Source organism: Dermacentor silvarum, chromosome 5, assembly GCF_013339745.2.
Source record: "Dermacentor silvarum isolate Dsil-2018 chromosome 5, BIME_Dsil_1.4, whole genome shotgun sequence".
NCBI lineage: Eukaryota > Metazoa > Arthropoda > Arachnida > Ixodida > Ixodidae > Dermacentor > Dermacentor silvarum.
In genome coordinates, this window is record NC_051158.1 from 126,004,258 (window position 1) to 126,028,443 (window position 24,186).

Here is a 24,186-nt window from a genome sequence, read left to right on the forward strand (position 1 = left end):
CAGAAATCATAATCTGCAGAAGTGGTGCAGAACATGATATGTGAAAATTATAAAGGTAGATTTTGAAAGAAGAAACGGCAGCAAGCTTGCCAGATTCACAAAAATAAAGACCAGCAAGCCCACGAGCCCGAATAGCTTAGCTGAAAGTTCGACTTAAAATTAGTCAAGAAATCGTAGATGGGAAGACACTTCTACAGTATGCATTCACAAAGTATGAAAAGACGGCCTAGTCACTAATATGCCAATAAAGATTTTTAAAAATCACCGCATATCCACGAAGTTAACCATGATGAGTGGGGCGAAGCAGTGCTGTGTGTGATATGGGGCGACATATATGCGGTGTGTGATATGTGACTGCATTGCAGGGACCTTGCCGGCTACCAAGGAATCTTCGCACGTCGAGCAAACCACGTACTCATTGTGATAACCACCAGATAACTCTTACTCCAGCACTGCGACGGCGTTGACTCGCGACTGTTCGTTTCGTATGTTGCCGATTTTAGTCAACGCGTTGTCGAACCACAGGCGATCACACACCTTGTAGCTGTGCCTGAAATTGCGATCGAGGAAATCGCGCCTGAACCGCGCATCGGCGCTTCCCGTCTCCGGCAGACAACGCTTCTGGCGTTTAGCCGTCGCTTCCCGAGCTCTCACCTCCGGGGTAGCTTGCTGTCGGCGTTGCCGGCGAGCCGCCGCTTCCCGCGTCCTCAAATCCGGGTCCGCTTGGTGTTTTTGCCGCTTTGCCGGTGCTTCTCGCGCCCTCAACTCCAGGTCCGCTTGGCGTTTTATTGCGATAGCAATTATATGGACACTTAAACCGGATTTCTGCCTTTGGCGTCGCCGTCGCCGTCGTCGTCAACGTCGCCGTGAGGTTCCGTATAGATTCCAAGGGCGATAAAATCGTCGCCGCGCGCCGTATGCGCGAGCGAAAGAGCGCGGGGGACGCGCGCTATCACGGAGAGCGAATGCACGGTGGAATGCAAACGCGACCGTCGCCCGAAAGGCCGCGGGGGTATGGGAAGGAGGGAGGCGGGGCGGCGCTGTACTCAGGAACCAAAGGCGTATCTTGCCACTCAATCTCCCACGCGAAAGCAAGAAACAGGAAGAGGGGGGGAGGGGGGGGGCAGCTTCTCCTCTGCCAACAACTTCTCCTTTGCCCGGTGGTGCCGGTCGCCCGCACCGTCTCTTATCTCCACACGGCTCTGACCTTTGTATGTGCTCTGCATTCGCCGCTCAGTTTCCGTTGATGCGATAGACCGCGCGAACCTGCGCTTGCTGCCAGCGTTTTGACAGTCGTTGGCTGCGGTCATACAGTGTGATCTATTCATGTTTGCGTGTGCGTGCTGACACCACGATTGTTAATTCAGAATTGTTAGTAAGCCAATGTGTCCAAGTTTATACAGCCGATAAAACTACTACCCCTACTCCGAATAACTCTCTACTAATTTGCTTTCGCAATCGATGCTTCGCCTTTCGGGCGAAACTGCGACATTTTTTGCTGCTTTGCCGATGCTTGCCGCGCCCTCGCCGCCGGAGTAGCTTGCTGTCTGTGTAGATGCTGAGCCGCAGCATGTCGCGCCTTAAGGCCCAACCGCATGCACGCGATATTCAAGCGACAGCGACAATCGACGCGACAGGCACACCCTGTCGCGCTGTCGTGTCGCGGCGTGGAGCAACCACATGAACGCGACATCGCGAAAAAGAGTAGCGACGGATTTACATTGTTGTGCGAATAAATGTTATCGTGCGCGCGTAAAGAAATCTCAATTTTATCAGAAGGTCAGCATTTTATCTAGATCTAGCTAAATATGCAATCATCCCCAGTGGAAATCCGTCCAATGCCGCCAGCGTAAAATGCCGTGGTGCCATCTGTTGAGTAAAACTTAAATCACTTTCTCGGCTCTCGGTGGCGTCTCAGGCCTAACAGCGTCAAAACAAACAACCGATCTCAATAATAACGACAAGAGATCGCCGATACTTAGTCCTCAGCTAGCGATGAGACGAAGCGGTGACTGATTGTACTATTTATTTTTTGCTGTCTCAGCAGAGAGCAAGTTGCAAGAGCGAATGCAGGTCGAAGCGGGCAGACTAATTGCTGCCATGTTGTTGCGCAATCGCTGTCCCCAGCGGATGTGGTCGTGCTGACTTCCGGACGACGAGTGATATTTTCTGGCGGGCCAGAAACCGGCGACGCGACCAGCGACAGCGACGGATCGCCCTCCGCGACGGCAAAACCTGTCGCTCGTCGCCGTCGCTGTCGCTCGAAAATCGCGTGCATGCGGTTGCGCATTTACGTTCGTCCATGGCAGAAAGAGATTGTGTGGTCTGGAACGCGCCATACACAGCAGCGCCATCTCGTGTATAGACGTTGAGCCGCTGCATGCAACGTTTCATCCATGACAGACAGATGGTGTGGCAGTCGATGTGAGCACGGACGACGCCGGACTGACAAGGCTAGACCCTAAGGAGCTTCGCCCCTAAAAAAGTGACCCGAAGTGGTCTTTACTTTTCCGATGGTTAACCGCATGTGTCGTTCTTTTCTCCGTATCCTTGAATCGGTGCTCTTCCAACTGTTCGCATGCAGTTCCGAAGCGACCGAGCAGCGGCGGAGGCTTCAGCTCGGCGCGCAGCGAACGGAGCGACTCGTCTGTCAGCCTATGCGGCGACGCTGCGCCAGGTGGCTCACCCAACGGTCCCGGCTCGGCTTCAGGCTCAGAGGCCGCGAGCCAAGCCAAGTCGTCAGACTCAGGAACCGCCGTCGTCTGCAACGGGGGTTCATCCAACGGACCCTCGGGAGCCACTCCCGGGAACGACGTTGGCGCTGACCACGGGGCTGGTCAGTCCAAGAGCACCTCGTCGGCGGCCAAGGGTCCCGCCAAAAAGACTTTTGGCAGGGCGGCCAGGCAAACAGCAGCAGCCTGGGTCATCGGTGGCCAAGGTGGCAACATCGCATGCAGGTTAGAGATGCTTCTTTGAAAGGTTCCACAGCAGTGCGGTATTTGTTTTTCTATGTTAAATTCGACATCACGGCGCCCCACGATCAGGCATGAGGCTTCTTTTTTTCAATTCGCACATTGTTTCTCCAGGCAGTAGGAAGTTCTAGCGTGATTGGTGGCGCCCATTGTTGGCGCATACATTTTTCAGAGAGCACAAAAAGCTATTATTATACAGTAACCGACCAGTGCATCCATATTCTACTTTGATGCTGGTGTAAAGTGGCGGCAGTGTAACTGTTACCAAACAACATTTCTTTTATCTTTCTTCGAGAACACCACCCATGTGACACGAAAAAGCCTCGCGCATTGTGGTGGAAAAAGCGTTCCAAAATATTGCTGCCAGCGTTGCTGTTGCACTGCACGTCAAGCTAAAGCTCTCTGTTATCAGCTATGCTGTTTGCGTTGCTTGATGCAATGCAAGCGAAGCAAAGCTCTTTTTGCCACGATGGAAAACATTGTGGCAGAAAACTGTGGAGTGCATGCCGCTTAATGCTTTGTCGAATATATAATAAGTATATAATTACTTGTTGTTTCATTGATTGTTTTATTGTTCCTTTGGTGTCTCATTTTAGTACAGGGGCCGCATAAGATTGAACGTCATACGGAAGGTTCTGGATCAATTTTGACCACGCGGGGCTTTTTAAGTGCAGCCAAACTCACGTGAATTGCTCTTCCTCGTACAACAGCGTGAATACACTTGTAAAATAAAGAGACGTTCAAATGTACACTGAAACGACGCTTCTTTATCAATTTAAGACCACCGTCGGTAGTCATCGGAACGCTCCGTTGTGTCCTTCCAATCTTGCCGTCCCCATTGCAAATATTTTGTCGGCCAGCCCTACGATAAGATTGACTTTGTCTCGCTGGCTTCTGTTGCAGGCTCTTCCGAAACCGTCCGTTCCGGCCTTCCCCGGTCCTCTCCGTCCACCGAGACGCTCAACAGGACTGCGACGCGCAGGCCCAACGCTGGCAGCGGGCACCCGCGCCCCGTCAGCAGCGGTCACGAACTCGCGTCGCACGTCAAACCCGAAAAGTTCCCGTCCCCGAAAGCGCAGGACTTCAAGCCCGTACCTAACGGTCCTAACGCATCCGAAGACAAGAAGCATCAAGAAGCGGAAATGAGCTCGGCTGCGCAACTGAACAACCCGGGCAGCGGTATCCCAAAGCCTACCGCTGCCGTCAAGGGGACGACGAAGCAGTCCAGGGAGGACCTGACTACCATCGGTCTTGCTCAACCGGAGAAGATTAGAAATGACATCAAACAGAACGGCAGCGTGCCCATCAGTCCCGCCGGTGATCAAGTCACTGCTCAGAAGCAACCCGACGTCGTCGACGTTGAGTCCAATAACCCGCCTCTCGCTGACGACAGTGGCTGCCAGGAGCAGCAGGAGCAGTCGACGCCGTCCTCCAGCGACACGAACGGCGGCGTTCGAACCGAGACCCTTCCCAAAAGCGATCGCTCCAGGAAGACGCAGGCCCAGAGCGTCAGCATAGCGATGGTATCTCCCATAATGAGCAGCCAGCATTCGTTCAGCAAGGACTCGGTCACGGCGTCCTCGACAGAATCCTCGTTGTCTACCGTGGTCTCCGTCAAGGAGGACAAGGCTTCTACGGTGATAGCGACAGCCAACCAGAACCAGCAGAATCAGGACAATCGCGGCGGCGGCAACCAAGGCAGCCTCGTCAACGGCGGGTTGACGAAAACGGTGCGTCATCCTGAAAACAGTGTCGAGCAACAAAGCGATGTCGGTTGTCAGAATGTGCTTGCTGGCAGTGGTGACCAAGTGAAGATGAACGTGAACGGCGAGTCGACCGGTACCAACGGCTTGGTGGGCGCCGTCGAGTCTACAGTGAAGTCAGTGCCCGCCGAGACCAAGCTGGTGCCTAGGGCTAACTCCGTGGACTCTTCGTCTGGAAAGGACGGAGAGGAGATGGAGGAGGCCCTCGCCAACATCCCTCCCATGCAGCCCCTCCCCAGAGCGTCCCCGTACGGCAGCGGCTACTCCCGTGGACTATCCGGTCACCGGGCTGCGAGGCTACCCGCGTGTCTGCGTCTCCAGGTGATTGCCGCGACCTATATGCCCTTACGCAAAGGCTTCGAGTTTTTAGTCTGATTTGCGTACACAAGTATGACAGGATGACAGGCGAAGATCCATTCGTGTTATAACAAGGTGCTTAAGTTTAGAGTCATGCTCAACTAAATTGTGAGAAAACAGAGATTAAGAAGGCAGGTGTCCTCAGTAAGTAATCTCAAGCAACAAGCGAAATCTTGCGTCTAACATTCTTTGTTATATAAGTGAAGAGTTCTTTTCAGCAAATAGCACAACTTGACTTCAATAAGCATGTTGCATTCTAACACAGTTACACTTTTTATTGACGCTGTTTGTTGGTTGCGTGTTGCTTTCGATTTGCTCCTTTGTTGAACGCTAATATTGCTGAGCATTCACAAAACGGGTAATTAACCTCTCGGCATGTTTTTTTTTTTTTTTTTTTTTTTGTGGGCAGATCGTGGCTTTGTGCAGCCACGACTTCTACATACGGTCAAGCAGTTTTGTTCTTACATAATTTAAGAATATGGGGGTACGTATTGCCAGCACGAACAGCTTTGTCGCGTCATCATACGTTTTGCATGATACATAAAACCATCGGGAGGACAAAATCAGATGACATTTATGACGGTTTCATGGTTTCATGGTACTCAAGTGAGCTGGTTGCTATTTGGTGCAAATGTTACGGGGAGACGTACAGTACACTTCAACTTTCTCTGCCCACGTGACATACAGGCGGACGTGCAGCGTGTGGCGAAGAACATGCTGGCCGCGTCCCAGGACATCGCCCGGCTGTACGGCGCCCAGAGACCGACCGCTTCGGTGGCCCTGCACCACCCCACATACCACCACCACCTCCAGCAGCAACAGCAGCAGCTACAACAGCAGCAGCAGCAGCACGCCGACTACGCCGAACTCTCGGCCGGATACGTCAGCGACGGCGACGTGCTGCGGGCGCCGCGCGCTTGCAGCACCGAGGAGTCGAGCGGGTACGTCAGCGAGGGCGGCATCGCCTCCCTGTACGCCGTGTCCTCGCCCTGCCGGCGGCCCGCGCGCTACGCCATCAGGGACCCCAAGCTCATCAACGTCCTGCAGGACGACAGGTGGGAACGGGCCTTCTTCAGCTTCCCTCGAAAGCTATGTCTCCTTATTGGGTATACGGTCAAGTGGGGAAACAACGGAGGCAGGGAACTAATGGTCTTGCAAGCGCTTAGACGGAGTTTTTCTTTAATTGACGGGATAAGAATGAGATGTTGGCGCATGATCGAATGCGGCGTCTGCTACTCCCTGTCTCATGAAGAGTTACTGTTTTGTACACACGACGATGTGCAGCTCTGATATTCTTGTACATTTAACTTTACGCATTAGACATGCCCATATAACACACATGTAACATACTGTACATAGATAACATACACATATACAATGGATGTGCATTGTTATGCGTAACAATATAAACAGCGGAGCATTACAAAAAAAATATTTTTAAAACTCCCAGCACAATAGTGTAGCAAAACGTACATACTGCAGTTTACTGAGGGATGGCAGTAAAAATAAAGCCTGGGCACATCTGTATTTATGTCGTAACCTCCAATATGGCGGAGTAGACTACATGATGCTGTTCACGTTGACGTAAGAATAGAAGAAAAAAATGTGCAGGTCTTGTGATTTCATCGGCAGCAGAGTAAGTGTCCTAGGCGATGTCGGCAGGTAATCATGTTAAAACTTTGTTTGATTCAAAAAAGAGAACACACACACGCGCGCACACACACAAAATCTTGATGTGATAATGTGGGTCGGTCATAATTTAGAGAGCATACCTATTGATTCAATATGCGAGTGATTGGAGCGATTCATCGTAAACAAAAAAGGTGGAACTGGGGGGAGCGCTTCCTATCCCGGGATTCCTACCGTGCCTCTGCGCTTCAGAAGCGCTCCGCGACCTGCCCATAGCTCCCCCTATCGAGGAGGCCGGGACAGATACCAGCAGTACCACCCGGCGGCAGACCAACTCCTTAACGTGAGAAACTTGTGAATCCCCCGCCAAGGGTGAGCCTGGCCACCTCCCACCCCCGTGAAAACCAGCATCTTTTGCCAGTCGCCCACGAGAATGGTGATGAACGTACGGTGACAGTACTATATCAGTGTGATGATTTAACCCCTAACCCCAAATAAGAAGATACGGCAGAACTCATCTCACGATGACGGTAGACGGTAATGCGTAAGTATTGAATCAATATAGCCACACAACGTACTGCCGCCGTCGAAACGAGTTATGTATGAGACGTGTACTCCAGCGGGACTCCTCTTTCGCGCCTCCCGAAGAACACTCGGCTCCATCATGCATGGCGCACCGGTGTGTGTGAGCGCTGAGAAACGCGTCATGCGACAACTGGTCTCCTCTCTCGCGCTTTTTTTCTGTGCGCGTTGGGCCATCTAGTGACACGGCCGAGAATTGCGTGTGTGGCCTCAGAGACAAGAGACGCGGAGCGCCGGTGCCTGCGAGCACTGACAATTGTTCTCTTGTCCGTCGCACGCTTAGTGACACATACTCAGTGACCCAAGTTGACGAGACGTTCATTCCAGAGCGGCACATACCCTGTGCAATAATGGCGCAGCTCGCTAAAGCATTGGCGTGAAAGGCGTTCATTGAAAAGCGGCACATATCGAGTGATACGAGGGATTCAATATCGTAGATATAAAGAGAAGAAGTCCAGGGCTTTGCAAGGCCAGGGACCCAGCATCTATGTCAAATAGAACAAGCAGGCACTTCTCACATGCGTGTGCGCGTGTAGGGCTTGTATGTTTTCCTTTTATAATGCGCACACCATTAAACCGACAGACGACCTTAAAGAATATTCAGGCCAAAAACTCTATCTATAGGATTGAAAGACCTTATCGGGGACCTGCGGAGGACTTTGGTCATCTGTAGTATCCTAAGGTCCATTGAAGCCTCCTTACACGTCCATTTTTACGTAACCAAGCATAACGGAACGCGGCATAACGGAACGTGGCCACCGCGGCTTCATGCTCCAGCGCAATAACGCCGCAGCCGCTTAGCGACCTCTGAAGATGCTGACGAAGACCTTCGGTCGTGGTATTGCCGGACCGCGTTTCCACTATTTCGTGGCCGGCCACTTTGTGTTTTCGTCTGGCGATCACCTTTTTTCTCCCGCTACAGTACAAAATCATGGAGCAATCGCAAGCTTGCTCAACGTCGTTCATCCGCGCCCGCGCCGTCGGCGTTGCCAGTTGACGACACGCGTACGATTCGGGAATCCCGGTCCTAAAATGAACGAATTCTCGCGTCGCTATTGTCGCTGCTGGGTGCTTTGTCGCGCTCGTTTTCGTCCACTTTCTGAGAAGGAAAAAACGTAGCTGAAGAGGGTGGCAGGAGCCCTTTCGCCACCACCTTGAGGTGAACGCCGCCCCCGGCCGGGTCGTCTATGCCTCGCGCGGTCGAGACGGGGTAGCTCAAAAAAAAAAAAAAAGTGGGGGGTGGAGTGGGGGGGCGGGGGCTGCGAGTCGAGCCAGGAGTGAGAGGAGAATACGTAGACTGGTGCGGCGGCGACACGCCAGATTAATCCCTGCCCGAAGACCGACCCTTAGTCCGTTGGGCAACGTTCATGCCGCCGCTCGAACGAAAACTGGAGATGCGGCTGGAGTCGCAGGCAAAAAGGGGGAGAGGGTGAGGATCGGCGGGAACTGGGGAGACAGGGTGTGTACTTGGCAGGTCTGGAGAAGGGTGCAGGGCTTCGAAACTGTATAACTGCTGTCAAGCAAGCTGCGTAATTAGTACATCTTTCTTCAACGTTTCTTTCCCGCATTTATTGCAAGTACTCGGCCTTTCTCGTTACAACATTTTAGTTTCATTGGTGACATTTCAACGCTCGCTCTTTTGGCTAGAAAAGTGGAACAGGGAAGCTTGGGACGATACACGCGAGCACACAAGAACACATGCAAAGCATCGTAGTGTCGGATACGCGCACCCCGATCTCACATATCGTGGAGGCTGTTCGCGCGAACTTTGCGGTGTTCGGTATAATAATTTAGGTGGCATTGAAATGGAGACCATGTCTTCGGTGAGCTAAATAAATGTAGCAAGTGATAGGCGATGTGCTTAGCGGACACTTTACCATATACGGACGCCCGACAAAAGGCACGAAAGCCAGCGTCACATAAGAACATCAGTAGTGCCCCTATTGCGTGCCGTCCATATGTCCATATCTGTAGATGCACGTTGCCGTTTGTGCATTGGCTGCACGCTAGGTATTAGCCAGCAGATGTGGATCCTCCACACTATACACAGCAGCGCGCAGTAGCAGTACTCGGTAGCCTGTACATCCGCTACAAAAATCTGTTTTCTATAGCACAGAAGCAGACGCCGCCACGAAGTGCCATGCGGAAGGCAGAAAGATATGCAAATTCTCCCGCCACAAAATTACTCGCAAAATTTCACAGCTACGGACCAACTAGTCTAACGTTGTATTTTGATATAACAGCGTAAGCAAGAAGAAGAAGTAGTTAGCGAATGCATCGCGTCCCGATGCTGTCGAAACTCGGCACTACTTTTCCGCAGCGCATTAATTACCGCCTCTTCGCGATTCCTCGCTCCCTCACCAGTGCACGGTATTAACAAGACGGATGGTAGCTGGAACCCGAGGGTCCACTCGCAGCCCATCGGTCTCGGCCTCCCGCTGTCTCATTGATCACACCGCACTGCTCATTGCTTCGCACCGCTGACGGCGCTGGGATATTTCTTCGCCTTTTGCTTGTCATGGGTGCGCGAGAGTGGGACGAGCGGTCTACGGGGCCACCATCTCTCAAAGTAATTGGAGCTTCCAGGTCCGCCGAGAACGCAGCACTTGTTTGACACTACGTGACCACATCTAGTGCTCCGACGCAGAATTGACAACTACGTGGTCATTTCTTTATTATTACTTCTTTTTTTCCAACGCGTACAAACGCGAACGCTCACAAACGAAAGTGGTTCAATGACACAAGTTCTTCTTTTTACTAAAATAATGTATGCATACGCAAAAGAAATTGTTCAAAGTTAGGTGAGGCGAAGCTTCGGTGACGCGACTAATAAATTATATACGTCTAAATGCTATGCGTACAATTGTCTTCATCGTCATCCTATGCAACGAGTAATCTCCTGTAATGTTTGTGTTTATGCACGGTACAGGTTACAACTTTAATGTAAGGCAACCTTTATTCTTGTTAACTACGCCGTGCACAATTTGTGCCGAAGTTCATCCAGCAGTTCGTGCCAAATGCGAGACGTTGACGTAGCGATGCCTCGAAGACGATTGAGATGTTTGATTTATGTCGATGTAAAACTGGTGAGGAGGTGTGTTACACGTGCGTGCGGAAAGAAGTTGCGACGCGAAAGCCAGCGATAAGGTTCGTCCGTTTTATTCCTGCGTCTCTGGCCGAATAGAAAATGGCGCGCAACCCGCCGGGGTGGCTCAGTCAGCGAAGGCGTTGCGCTGCTGAGCACGAGGTCGCGGGATCGAATCCCGGCCGCGACGGCCGCATTTCGATGGAGGCGAAATGCAAAAACGCCCGTGTGCTTGCGTTGTAGTGCACGTTAAAGAATCCCAGGTGGTCAAAATTAACCCGGAGCCCTCCACTACGGCGTGCCTCATAATCAGAACTGGTTTTGGCACAGTAAAACCCCAGAAAGAAGAAGAAGAAAATGGCGCGCGCGCAATATCGGGCGTGATATGCGACTTCGCGCTTGGGCCAGTCGTCTCAATCAATCAAATCAATCAATCATATCGTTATTATTTCACGAAAAGCTTTTACAGATAGAGGTATACAGGAGGAGGTCCCATAGTAAAAACTGAATTGGGACCTCCTGTTCATGGTTACATAAAAGTTACAATGGCAAGAACGGTAGGTGAATGCGTACAATTGCATTGCAAAAATGATAAATGATGATACAGATATAAGTAAATAACGGTATTAATAGACAACAGTGTATCGGCAGTAAATAATATAGTGAAACTAGGTAAAACTAACATAGAAGTGGAGAAAAAAAAGCAAATGTATAGTTATCTTTGGCGCGAGATAAATATGCGTGCGATCGCGGCGTGTCCAAACCTAAACCAATACGCGTGCCCAAACCTAAACAGTGATGCCATCGTGCTTACGTTAGCATACTTAAACACAGCCCGGAGAATTTCCTTCGTAACTGCGCTCTTCTTCTTCATATGCGTGAAAAGACGGTTATGCCCCAACATGTCGCAACCTGAATGTGGTTGAACTTACGCAATACATGTTACATGAGAAAATAGCGCAACCAGGCGACGATGTTACGTCTCAACGCTGTCGAGATAACTCGCAGGGGCGTGTGCATGTGTGCGTATGTGTGAGAGAGAGAGAGAGAGAGTACGTGCGTGCGTGCGTTCTCTGCACTTTCGCTATCGCGGCAAGGAATGCGCTCCGTGCCGCTTGGGTATGTGCATACATAGTGCGTGTTTTGCCGTCCGTGATCGCGGACGCCCTTGAAAACGACGCCGGACTTGGAAAGTAGGAACGCAAATCATCCACTACGGCTGGGGTCTGCCTGAACTCATTCCTTCTTGATTATTTGCCGTGCGAACTTCGGCCGCCTTGCCAAGTAGTTTTCAGAGATAGTTGGCGCTCTGGGATGGAAGTTTATTTCGGTATCTGCGCCGAGGGAAAATTTCAGAGGAGACCCCTATAACGTGACGTCCGCTCTGGAAAAGATAAACAGCCGGCTGCAGACCCTGAAGATTGAGTATCGTTCATGCGGACTCTACCGAAAGTTTTCGATAGACTTTTCCGTGGCCGGTACACAAAATAACACAGACGCCACTTCGGGCTTGTGCTGCTCAGATGTGCATAAAAACGACAAAAGGACAAGGGATTTCTTGTAGCTGTTTAGGCTCTACAACAAGGCGCTGGGAAGACTGGGGGAAATTGGGGATCTGCCAAAGTCTTGGTCGTCCACGTGGTCCGTAATATTCGCAAACGACGCAGGTCTATCGATCGAGAAGGACGTAAGCAGGAAAGGTTATAAAGCATTGCTTGAGACGACCGCCGTCAGTATGCTAGACTTCTTTGTTCGTTGCGTCCGACGAACTGGTGGTGTCGGCTGGAATGAGCGGGCGTTGATATTGAAAGAGGGAAGGTGGTCTTATTAGCTGCGACTTCTCTTTGCGGAATCGGTAGATGGCCGCTTAGATAACCTTTAACCTGTCAGCATAACGACCGACGGCTAAGTCGGTCCGTGAGCTCTGTCTGTGATGTGCTGCGTCCACGGGTTTTCGTCTAACTGGCCTATTTCCAATGTTTACTTATGCCACATGACAGTAGCGATGCATTTTCTCATGCTGATCAGTCCGACGTGTTTAGTTGATGGTGTTTATCGTCCCAAAACGAACCCGGGGGCTATCAGAGACGCCGCAGTGAAGGAGTCCGGGTTGATTTCGGCCACATGCGGTATCGTATACCGGGCACCGGACGCTAGTTACACACGATAGATGTTGCATTCCGCCCCCTTCGGAATGCTGCCATCATGGCCGCGGGTCGAAACTGTGAAATAGGGCTCTGAAGCTAACCGGGATAGCCACAGAGCCATCGTGGAGAGTTGAAACTGTTCTTCCGGTGACGGAGTAGTTTGTTTTATCAGGGGGATAAAACAAAACTATTGGGTTGCCGCATCAGGTTGCAGCAAACGGTGAGCGGCAGAGCCGCTATATATGTAGCCTGGCTGGATCTCAGAGTGCTCCGCCTGGGCCAGGCAGCGCTGTAGGGGAGGTATCCTGTAAGTGTCCACCTAGTGGACATGTCCATTTCGTCAGATGCTGAAGTGCTGATAAGCTGCGGGCGCCTGTCTCTTCGTCACCCATACCCGCCTGACCAATTAGAACTTCAGTAGCAGACGACGTGGACATGTCCACTAGATCACACTTCCCTAATTGACTGACCTCGTCGTATTTCTTAACAGTGCACTCTGTGATCACAGGGGCGATAAGGCAGAATATATTGTTTAGTGTCATGAAGAAGGAATATTCGTCAAGCAGATAGGTTTCTGAGCATGTTTGTCGGATACCTCGTTCTGGTGGAAGTACACCGGCGTACGCCGAAACAGGCATTACGTGCTTAATTGGTACAGCCCGATTCCTTACAGCGCCAGGAACTCTTGCTCGCCTGTGAGGCGTGTCGTAAGTGCTTACGTCGTCATTACGAGCTTTCCCGACTCTTCCAACATTGATAGATTCTCACGAGCAGCTCCACCTCCCTGTTTTTCCTGCTTTCGTATGCCTTTTATTTGCTATGCGTGGCGTGCTGTTGGGACTCGAAAGCGATGCCTAACACCCCGTGCACATGATAAGGCTAATCGCTTTAGTTTTCTTTCTGCAAATTCAACTGGTTTATTACTTTGAGTTCAAGTTATGCAACACCTTATGTTTTGTTGGACATTACGCACTCAACTAGATTCTTGTTTGCCCTTTCTCTGTGCAGCGTTGCCGCAATTTTATTTTCGCCGTTCACGTCTGATCGATGCTAATTCCTGTTTTGTTTTTGTTTCTTTTCCTTTTCCCATCCCGCTTTCTTTCTTTCTTTTATTCCTGCTCGCGCCCTCGGCTTCCTTTTCGTAAAACGTCTTTTCTTCCTGTCTGTCCACGCACTGCTTGGCGCCATGCTTTCAACGCTCCTCATTATCTCTTCTGCCTGCGCTTGCTCACTCTCCATCCTCTCCGTAATGTTGTTCATATTGCTTCCTTTGCTTCAAATGGTGTCTTTTCCCGTCTCGCACTCCCTCTATTCCTGCTCTCCCCGCGTGAAACGTTACATTTTATCTGCACGTTTACACTTGCCTTACCTTTATCTCTCTCTCTCTCTCTCTTTCTATAATCTTACTAACGTCCTCCTTTCATTCATTGAATCCCATTCCTTTCACTTATTTCCTGCTCGCTTCCTCGTTCTTATCTTCGACGCATTATTTGATCGATCCTTTCTGTCCCCTGCATTCTTTACTCCCCATGTTCTATCACGCTTCTTTTCTCTTTTCACTCTTTGCTTGATTCATTCGTTCCACATCTTGCGCTCTGTTGCCATGCCTGTCTTGCGTGCTTCAATCTCTCTTGTCATCGTGATTCCCTTCGCTCTCCCCTTGTCTGCCTTGCCTCCTTCGCATCTTCTTGCCTTCCCCCTTACCCGTGCTCTCCCCTCGACTTCCCCTCGCCTTTCTACACATCTCCCCCCCCCCTCCCCCCACTGCTTCGCACGCCGTCGCAACGACCCATCCCGTGCCCTGCTGGTTGAACGCCGCCGCCAACCCAAACAAACCTGGCATGCAACCATCTCTGTTCTGCACGACCAATCGCCTACCGTGCTTTGGATTGTTTTCTGGACTGTGAAACGCAAAAAAAATGGAATCCGGAAAGTAGCAACGACAGCACCACGACATTGGTCGCGACCAGCACGAATCAGCTGTACCCGCCGAGAAACTGGTGAGTGGGGTGATATTCCTCTCATCCGGTGGACGAAATTGCCTGTCCTCCTCGTCGTGTAAACGCGAGAGCCTGCAGCTGTCGCTCGCCGAAGCTGCAGATGATGTCAATGCATCAATCGCTTGAAATTCTAATCGCGGAGATTCTTTCTATTTGTCCGACAAGTACGTATAATAGACGCTGCATCAATAGCCTTCGTAGATGGGAAACTTCAAGTTACCGGCCTTACGATTTTTACTAGTATATTAGTAAAGCAAGGCAACTAATGGTCCAAAATAATTGTTGCATTGATGCAGTTATTGCATACGTAATGTGTTATACTAAGCGCATTTCATCGTGACTAGAGGTTGGGGCATAGGCTTGTACTACCTTCATTTTGTACCTCCTATTCAGCTTTATTACGACGACTGCTACCCTTTCATTAATGCTGTAGAATTCATCAATGTTGCCCGCTACGTTGTTATGCACTAGAAATCCTACCCCGGATTCTTTCTTATCGGGAAGACCTCTGTAGCAGAGGACGTGGCCGTTAGTCAGTACTGCGTAAGCCTCACCAGTTCTTCTAACCTCACTAAGGCCAATAATATCCCAGGAAATGCCTGATAATTCTTCAAATAGTCCTGCTAAGCTAGCCTCACTCGAGAGGGTGCGCGTGTTGAACGTTGCCAGGTTCAGTTTCTCAGTATACTTTACTCAGTATACTTTAGTCATGGGCGACTTCAATGCAAAAGTGGGGAAAAAGCAAGTTGGTGAGCAAGCCATTGGCAACTACGGCATCGATTCTAGGAATGCAAGAGGAGAGATGTTAGTAGAATTCGCGGAAAGGAATAGGCTCCGAGTAATGAATACCTTCTTCAGGAAGCGCAGCAACAGGAAGTGGACCTGGAAAAGCCCTAATGGAGAAACAAGGAATGAAATAGATTTCATACTCTCTGCCGATACAAGCATAGTGCAAGATGTAGAAGTGTTAGGTAAGGTTAAGTGCAGTGACCATAGGTTAGTGAGGTCTAGGATTTCTCTCAATTTGAAGAGAGAGAGAGTGAAATTAGTCAAGAGGAAACAGGCCAACGTAGAGGCAGTAAGGGTAAAAGCAGACCAATTCAGGCTGGTGCTCGCAAACAAATATGCAGCTTTAGAACAGGAAGATGAAGATAACATAGAGCTAATGAATGAAACCGTAACTAGGCTGATCTCAGAAGCAGCAATTGAAGTGGGAGGTAAGGCACCAAAGCAACCTGTAGGGAAGCTCTCCCAAGAAACAAAGGACCTAATAAAGAAACGACAAAACATGAAAGTGTCCAACTCAAGAGATGAGATAGAATTCGCTGAACTGTCAAAACTGATCAACAAGAAGAAAGTAAGGGATATTCGAAATTATAACGTGGGAAAAATTGAGGAAGCCGTAAAATATGGACGCAGCATGAAATCAGTAAGAAGAAAACTAGGCATAGGACAAGGCAAGATGTATGCACTGAAAGATAAGCATGGTAATATAATCAGCAATTTCGATGACATAGTAAAAGCAGCAGAAGAATTCTATACTGATCTGTACAGTAGCCAAAACAGCCAAGCTACTTCCATTTGAAATAGTGATGAACCGGATACAGAAGCTCCTTCTATAACTAGCGATGAAGTTAGAAGGGCCTTGAAAGACATGACCAGGGGAAAAGCGCCTGGAGAAGATGGAATAACAGTAGATTTAATCAAAGATGGAGGAGATATCATGCTTGAAAAGCTTGCGGCCCTTTATACGCAATGCCTCACAACTTCAAGTGTACCAGAGAGCTGGAAGAACGCCAACATTATACTATTACATAAGAAGGGAGACGTTAAAGAATTGAAGAATTACAGACCCATTAGCTTGCTTTCAGTATTGTATAAAATATTCACCAAGATAATTTCGAATAGAATCAGGACAACACTTGACTTCAGTCAACCAAGAGAACAGGCTGGCTTCAGGAAGGGATATTCTACGATGGACCATATCCATGCCATCAATCAGGTAATCGAGAAATCTGCGGAGTACAATCAACCTCTCTATATGGCTTTCATAGATTATGAAAAGGCATTCGATTCAGTAGAGATATCAGCAGTCATAGAGGCATTGCGTAATCAAGGAGTGGAGGAGGCATACGTGAATATCTTGGCAAATATCTACAAGGATTCCACAGCTACCTTGGTTCTCCACAAGAAAAGTAGAAAGATACCTATCAAGAAAGGGGTCAGGCAAGGAGACACAATCTCCCCAATGCTATTCACTGCATGCTTAGAAGAAGTATTCAAGCTCTTAGACTGGGAAGGATTAGGAGTGAGGATCGATGGCGAATATCTCAGCAACCTTCGGTTTGCAGATGACATTGTCCTATTGAGCAACAATGGAGAGGAATTACAACAAATGATTGAGGACCTTCATCGAGAAAGTGCAAGAATTGGGTTGAAGATGAATATGCAGAAGACAAAGATAATGTTCAATAGCCTGGCAAGGGAACAAGAATTCAGGATCGCCAGTCAGCCTCTAGAGTCTGTAAAAGAATATGTTTATCTAGGTCAATTACTCACAGGGGACCCTGATCATGAGAAAGAAATTTACAGAAGAATAAAATTGGGTTGGAGTGCATACGGCAGGCATTGCCAAATCCTGACTGGGAGCTTACCACTGTCGTTGAAAAGAAAAGTGTACAATCATTGCATTCTACCGGTGCTAACATATGGGGCAGAAACTTGGAGGTTAACAAAGAAGCTCGAGAACAAGTTAAGGACCGCACAAAGAGCAATGGAACGAAAAATCTTAGGAGTAACGTTAAGAGACAGGAAGAGAGCGGTGTGGATCAGAGAACAAACAGGGGTAGACGATATTCTAGTTGACATTAAGCGGAAGAAATGGAGCTGGGCAGGCCATGTAATGCGTAGGATGGATAACCGGTGGACCATTAGGGTTACAGAATGGATACCAAGAGAAGGGAAGCGCAGTCGAGGACGGCAGAAAGTCAGGTGGGATGATGAGGTTAGGAAATTCGCAGGCGCAAGTTGGAATACGCAAGCGCAAGACAGGGGTAATTGGAGATCACAGGGAGAGGCCTTCGTCCTGCAGTGGACATAAATATAGGCTGATGATGATGATGATGAATGTGTTATACTAAGCGCAAACCTTGAAGCATGTCCGGCAAGTTTTCTGGGTCGCTCAGACCACGCAGCATAAAAGGTAACAGCTGTGTGCGGCCACCTTTTGCGCTCATGTGGGCATTGTCTCTTGAGGGGCTGACATTAAGTCTCGGCTCGTGGCTGTCTATAGGATCCCGCAATGTAAATCGTAGAAAAAAAATAAAGAAACCTGCCCCTCGTAAAGTTGATTTCGCTCATTTTGCGTGGAAGTACGCCTCACTTGTGCATCTTTCACTGAAAAGGAAGCGATCGCTTTAGCTAGGAAACTTGCGGACGTATGAAATGCTGAGACGTACCATGTGCATGGTGAAATTCCGGATGTAACATGCCTGACTTTGTCAGAAGAACGCAAGGTGTAGTGTGTGTGACCGCATCTGACTTGGCGACGCGTAGGGGAACTTGCATTCTATCTCACACTGTTCCAAAGGCGGTTCCTCACCGTGTATTGTATTTAGTAGCCAGTAGTTCCACGCGTAGATGACCTTCACGGTGTGGACGAGTATATTCGTGTTCCTGGTGGCTTTGATTTTTTTTTTTTTTTGACGAAGGCTGTACGTTCGCCTATTCCTCATTACGGCGCCTGACTTCCGTACTTCGTACTTCTCTTGGCCTGTAGCTTCCAGTTTACTTGAGGAGGAAGAGGAAAAAGAAGAAAGGAAAGGCAGTGGTGTTAACCAGACGCACGTCCGGTTTGCTACCCTACACGGGTGAAGGAATTTAAAGGGATGAACACCAGTAGCCCTGTATGGCTCTCAACTTGAGTTCTGTTCACGCTGCTGGCGCTTTCTTTTACACTGCTTCGTAAAAGAGCTTCGCGACTTCCGTTTTTCAGCACATCGCTGTACTCAGCGTGAATGCCACTCATCCGTATATATATATATATATATATATATATATATATATATATATATATATAAAATCCGTGTCACTGCTCAGGGATGGAATAGTGACATGTCTTGAGTCAGTGGCTGCGCGCTGTAAGTTCGTTGTGCGATGCGTGCTTTCTCTGTTCGAGCGTCAAGTAAGAAGCTCCCTTTGCGAGTTATGCTATGTATGGAGAAGAAGTTGAAGTTGGAAGTTTTATTTCTTTCTGCTTCCAAAACGGGAGCAAAGGGCTGCTGGGCATGACAAAAGGCTCCTGCTCCTATTTGCGTCCATCCACATGCATAAGTTTCAAATCGCACGGCACGTCACATCGAGGTGGCAGAATGAAACAGCGCAACGTAAGGGAAGATATCATGCTATATATGAGAAAAAATAACGAGAACTTGTGGAAAATAATTACCATAACCAAATCAACAGGATAACGGTGTTATATATAAAAAAAGTTGTGCATTATACCATGTAAACAATTTGGACACGTTGAGTAACACAATATACTTAAATAACTTAGCATTCGAAACATTGGATTTGAAAAATTATAGACGTGAAACAGCTGCTAACAAAAAAAAAAAAAAGACATCTCAGTTCTGTTTCACGTTCTATCACGTGCGTTATTAACGATTGCTTGGGCAATTCACTGTAATCACCTAGATTTACACGATTTCATAAGGCGTGCAAGAATAATAGATTAAGAATTTGCATAAACGCGTCAGCGGTCACGAGAATCGGACCGATCGATGCAGCAGTCGCAACGACCACCCCCATCGCATCGAGGCCCCTCTCCGGTGAAATTCCCGCGAGGCAAATGCACCGCGATACAAAAAGCGCCAGATTTGCTGCGCCAGGTACGCATAGAGCTGCCCGTATATCGGAGGTATAGTAGGCCCTCCGGCGGCGTTATACGAGGCGCGAGCCAGCGTCCGGAGCCGGCGTTCGCGACGCGAGCGCAAATACGCAGCGGCCGGTATATAAACGAGATCGGCCGCGTGTGCTGCGCAAGACGGACGACCGGTGACGTGCGTCCAATCTCGATTGAGCGCATGCGCGCCTTCGGTGATTCGGAGACGAAGAAGCAAGAGAAACTTGGCGTATCGAACGGTCCGTATCCTACACAACCCGCCCAGCCCGTTTCCCTTCATCCCACGCAATGACGCTTGTTGCAGTCCCCAAGGACGGCAGTACTTTCACTTAACTCGACCCCCCCTCCTGGCTGATATGTCCGCGCTCCTGTCGCTGACGTCGACGTCGGTGTAGCGCGCACTAGCGACGCGGGTCGATACCAACTCGCGTTTAGTAATTAGAAGCACGCCCAGGACTCGAGCTTGTTGGGCCTACGCAGACAGCACGTCCGCGCTGGCCGTCGGCTCCCTTTTTTTTTTTTTTTTTTTCTTTATCTCGTGTTCTTGCGCCAGTCGACTTACGCAATAACCCCAGTGTTCCTATTTGGAGTCGCTGAAGACGTGTCTGCCTCGCTGCGTTCCTCCAAGCCTCCTATATACGCTGAGGAATACAGCTTCGCTCCAATGGTGGCGTCTGCATGGCGTGGCTCGACGTAGAATTCGCAAGAGGGCTGTGCGTTTAGCAGTAGTATAGCTAGCAGCCCTGCTTGCGACGTTTATGACCGCGGTGATATCGTGGGATGTCCCATCCGTAGCCGCGCTTACATAATCCCGATAAGGTCGGGCCGAAATTCGGTCGTCGGTATCGCGAAACGCTAGTGCGTCGGGCCGAGTGCACGTCGAGGCGAGTTCGGTCGATTCGCCCGCAAGGGGTGACTTGACTCGCCCGACCTTCTTTTTCAAGATGCAAGCAAACGCGGTCGCGTCGGGCTGCATCACCTCGAGTTCTGACTCCACACGGCACGTACTAAAATTCTGGTTCTGTTTTTTTTTTTTTTTTTAAGTGAAAGGTTTATGCGACAGACTATCTTATTGTCGATGCGTGTGCGCCGCCATCTTGGTTTGTTACATGCACAATTTCTAAATTTCCTGCGTGGTGATCTCAAATTGTCATTGTCGTAAACATCGAACACATTCGGCCAACCGTTTTCGTGCATACTAATCGACTGTAATGCCGCGCGTGAGATTGTTACATGTATGAAACGACATCGCTAACAGCTCAAGATGAGGGCGCCTGAGCACTAAACTCCCTTTTCCTTCTTTATATTTTCACCCTCACGTCCCCTCTTCCCATGCACTTAAGGTAGCAATCCAGATGTCCACAACGCTCGCGCCTCGCTGCTTTCTCACTCTCTCTCCGTCTTCCATGACGTGTCCATGACGTGTATATGAAACTCTCGTGAGTCCCTGACCAACCTCTTCTAATTACCAGCGGATAATCCGAATTAGATTGAGCAGCGACTACACCATCCGACGAACGAAGAACGTGATTGAAGCTCGTAAATCGCCTCGACAGTCACCCAGTTGAACTCCGCCCAATCTCCGGTAAACTTTCGACATTCCGGAGCAAGTTAAAAGCGTCAGCCGCATAACGCATTATAGTTTGCCGAAATCTCGCTCTCGTCACGTGTCCCCGGCAAAGTAATAGGGGTGTATGTTCTGACGTCCCGGCGTTCTGTAGCGGCCCGAGGAGCCTCGTTGGCGTCACTAACTTTCCTGCTCCATTTTTTTTTTGTCTGATGTGTACCGTCTTTCTATGGTTTTTGTTTTCGCTCCACCGTTTCACCAATCCCCGGAGATAGTTCACGCAGCGAGCCGTGAGCTCGTCGGCGGCCTAAATTGAAAGTGGTGCGGCTTCTCGCGCAAGCGTCCGTCGCTAATCGGCGAGCCCCCTAGTGACGCGACGCAATTAAACCCTCGCGTATGCACCAGTGGGGGCTTCCAGCACGACACGATCGCACGAAGCAAACAGCAACGTCACGAAACAAAAGCGAAAACAAAAATGAAACAAAAACTTTGGTGCGGAGTAGGTTCGACAGTATAGGCTGCCTAGCTCACTGGTGCACGGTGACGCGTGGTTGGCGGCCTCGGGCGTAATTAGTATGCAAATGAGGTACGGGGCCAATCACAATCAAGTGCGCTACCGAGCGGGTTCGCACTCTCCGTCTCGAGCGCCGTCTCTCGGGTGAAAGCAGAGACGGGATACGTTGCTTTAGCAACTGGCACGCTGGGAATTCCAAGTCTGATTTCCCATATATAGCTGAACGTCTGTATTTTTTCTGAGCCTCGGCAGTGGGTTTCCCTTGTGTGCTTGGTTGGCCACCCGTCAACTGGGACGCCTTGATGGGGAGGAAGGAATATAGGATGTCTCGCTGCAGTTCATTTGCCAAGCGGAGGAGGATTCCTCGTTGTTCGGTATAGTATAGTGCGTGCCAACAGCGCACGTCAGAGTGCGGTAACGCCATTAGCGCACTACCTGCGGGGCTAGAGGTAGCCTTTGCGAAACGCTGAACCACTATCCGTCCGGCTGCACGCAATCACCGAGACACTACTTCCAGCCCACTGCCGCTCATTAACGCTGTTACTGGAAACCGAATCGTAGTGCACCATTTCGATGCGTGTGTACGTAAATTGCGACTCAGGTAGCACGTCACACGTGGGCCATATGTCAATCATATGTCAAAAGTAAATGAACGCCGATGGTCTTTGAGCAGTGACGTCAATAATGAGGGCCTAGAAGCTGTGCACGTGTTTCTGTAACAAAAAGAAAGGAAGCGTCGACGCCTAGTGGGATTACATATATATTTAAATTGGCCGCCATCCCGTTCTGCGAACGTGAATGTCCAGCGAAGCTGTATCAACACTACACATAGTCGAGCATTCTATTCACGCTTTTCTTCTGGTGTCTTTAATTTCCGTGGTCTACCCATCTCAGTCTTAGAATGAACTGAATGTGTTGCTAGACGGGTCTCCCTTTTATATATGAAAGCGTGGGGACGTCACTAAGTATATATAGAATGTATATGCTGTATGCCTCATTGCAAAGCAAGATATACCGTTTGCCTTCAATTGTTAACCTGGCGTTTTGTGTTTACGCAACGAAATTTTCCGACCAACGAGAGGTATATAGCTTCGCCTGTAAAAGACAACGACGATGCATGAGTGAGTCTTAACACGCTTCGGTAGGCTCTGGTTTGCCAATGCCTGTAGTCTATACATACGGAGACATTTGCAAGAACGCCTCCACTATATATGCGGTGAAATTCCTTCGCTATATATACCCGAACCATTGCAAGTTCGTCACTATGTCCGAGCTGAGTACCTTTATACGATCTGCTATACCGGACGCATGTTCCTGCTTACCGCACCGGCTCTACTGCGACGGCTCCGATACGCAAAAAAAAAAAAAAAACGCTCCTCTGCCTCTTCCCTACCGACCATGTACGTCGCCAAACTTCTGTCACCGCCGCCGCCGCGCAAGAAAAAAAAAAAAAAACATTGTGAAACCTCCCCAGTACATCCTAGCTGTAACACATATCAGCATGTCTTATAGCTGTGCCCTCTGCTTACGTTCTAAAAATAGAACGACAGGCATCGGTATATCGCAAATCGAAGGCTCCCGGCTCGCGGTAAAATCGGGACGTCACCGGGGTAACTTTCCCTAATTGGTTTTCGGCTTCCTCCTAAATGTGTGCGGGCCGGGACCATCGGCGATACCATTAAGACACTCTGTAGCGTTCATTAGCGATCGCCGTCCGTAGCCCTGACGATGCTGTGGCCAGGGTCTTCGAGACAGGAGTATCACGTGCTCCCAGCTCCACAGTCTCGAAGGCCATACTTCGAAGGGCCGTCTTGCATGGTTGGGGCGCGCTTTTCCGCGGGATAGCTGTTATTTTGCTGCTGTTTATTGAGCGAGAGAGAATAATATACATTTGAACGATGGCACGAGGTTTACTTGTGGAAGTGCATAACAAACAGGAAGGAAGATCGGACATACTCACCACGGAAGGTTCACGTTCATCGTTATAATTTTTATGTAGTTCTTAATAAAGACATTTCGTCAGTAATTCACATGCGAAGCTCCCTAGTGAATCAATTTTAGTCCGTTGCCAGGCACTTTCCTCAAACTACCGGTAGCCGCTACTACAACATTCCGGCGTTCTTGTTTACGTGTGTGCGTGCCGTACGTGTTCTCTCACTCTCTGTCTCTTTCTCTCTGCGTGTGCTTTTCTTTCACATCTTTCTGTCCTGCCCTTAGCCCTTCCCTACAGAAGGGTAGCAAACTCGATGTTTATCGTACGGTCAATGTCCGTGCCTTCCGGAAGCATCACATTTCTCTCTCCCTCTCTTTTGTACTTCGCAATACCACACTCGGACTTACCTCCCTTGCGCATGCGTATCATCTAAGTGGCGGATGTGATTGCGGAACGGCCCGGGTCATTGCTGCCGTCACCAGTTGCATAAGCGGATGATGAGTCCCGGTATATCGTGCTCTAACGAAGAGACGCAAAATGCGCTGATGGTCAGGAGGAGTCGCGAACAGCCTGCGAAATCATGTGGCGAAACATCGGCGGGGTGTCCAAGTGGGGATGGGATTCGTGCCTTTAGCATTATGGCCGTCCTGTCCGCAGTCTCATTTTCTTCTATACTGAACGAAATAGTACCTCTCCTCGGACACTGATCTCGAAGGTACTCGGCGCGCTATAGC

General features: G+C 49.5%; 1 protein-coding gene across 1 annotated transcript in view; it reads left to right on the forward strand.

Annotated features, from left to right (window-relative positions):
- Window positions 1–24,186, forward strand: part of LOC119454400 (neuron navigator 3-like) — an 832,501-nt gene that overhangs the window by 614,849 nt on the left and 193,466 nt on the right. Inside the window, 5 exon segments of the mRNA XM_037716347.2 lie at window positions 2,585–2,778; window positions 2,780–2,957; window positions 3,876–5,056; window positions 5,780–6,147; window positions 14,473–14,535. Of these exon segments, the coding sequence (XP_037572275.2) occupies window positions 2,585–2,778; window positions 2,780–2,957; window positions 3,876–5,056; window positions 5,780–6,147; window positions 14,473–14,535 (1,984 nt within the window).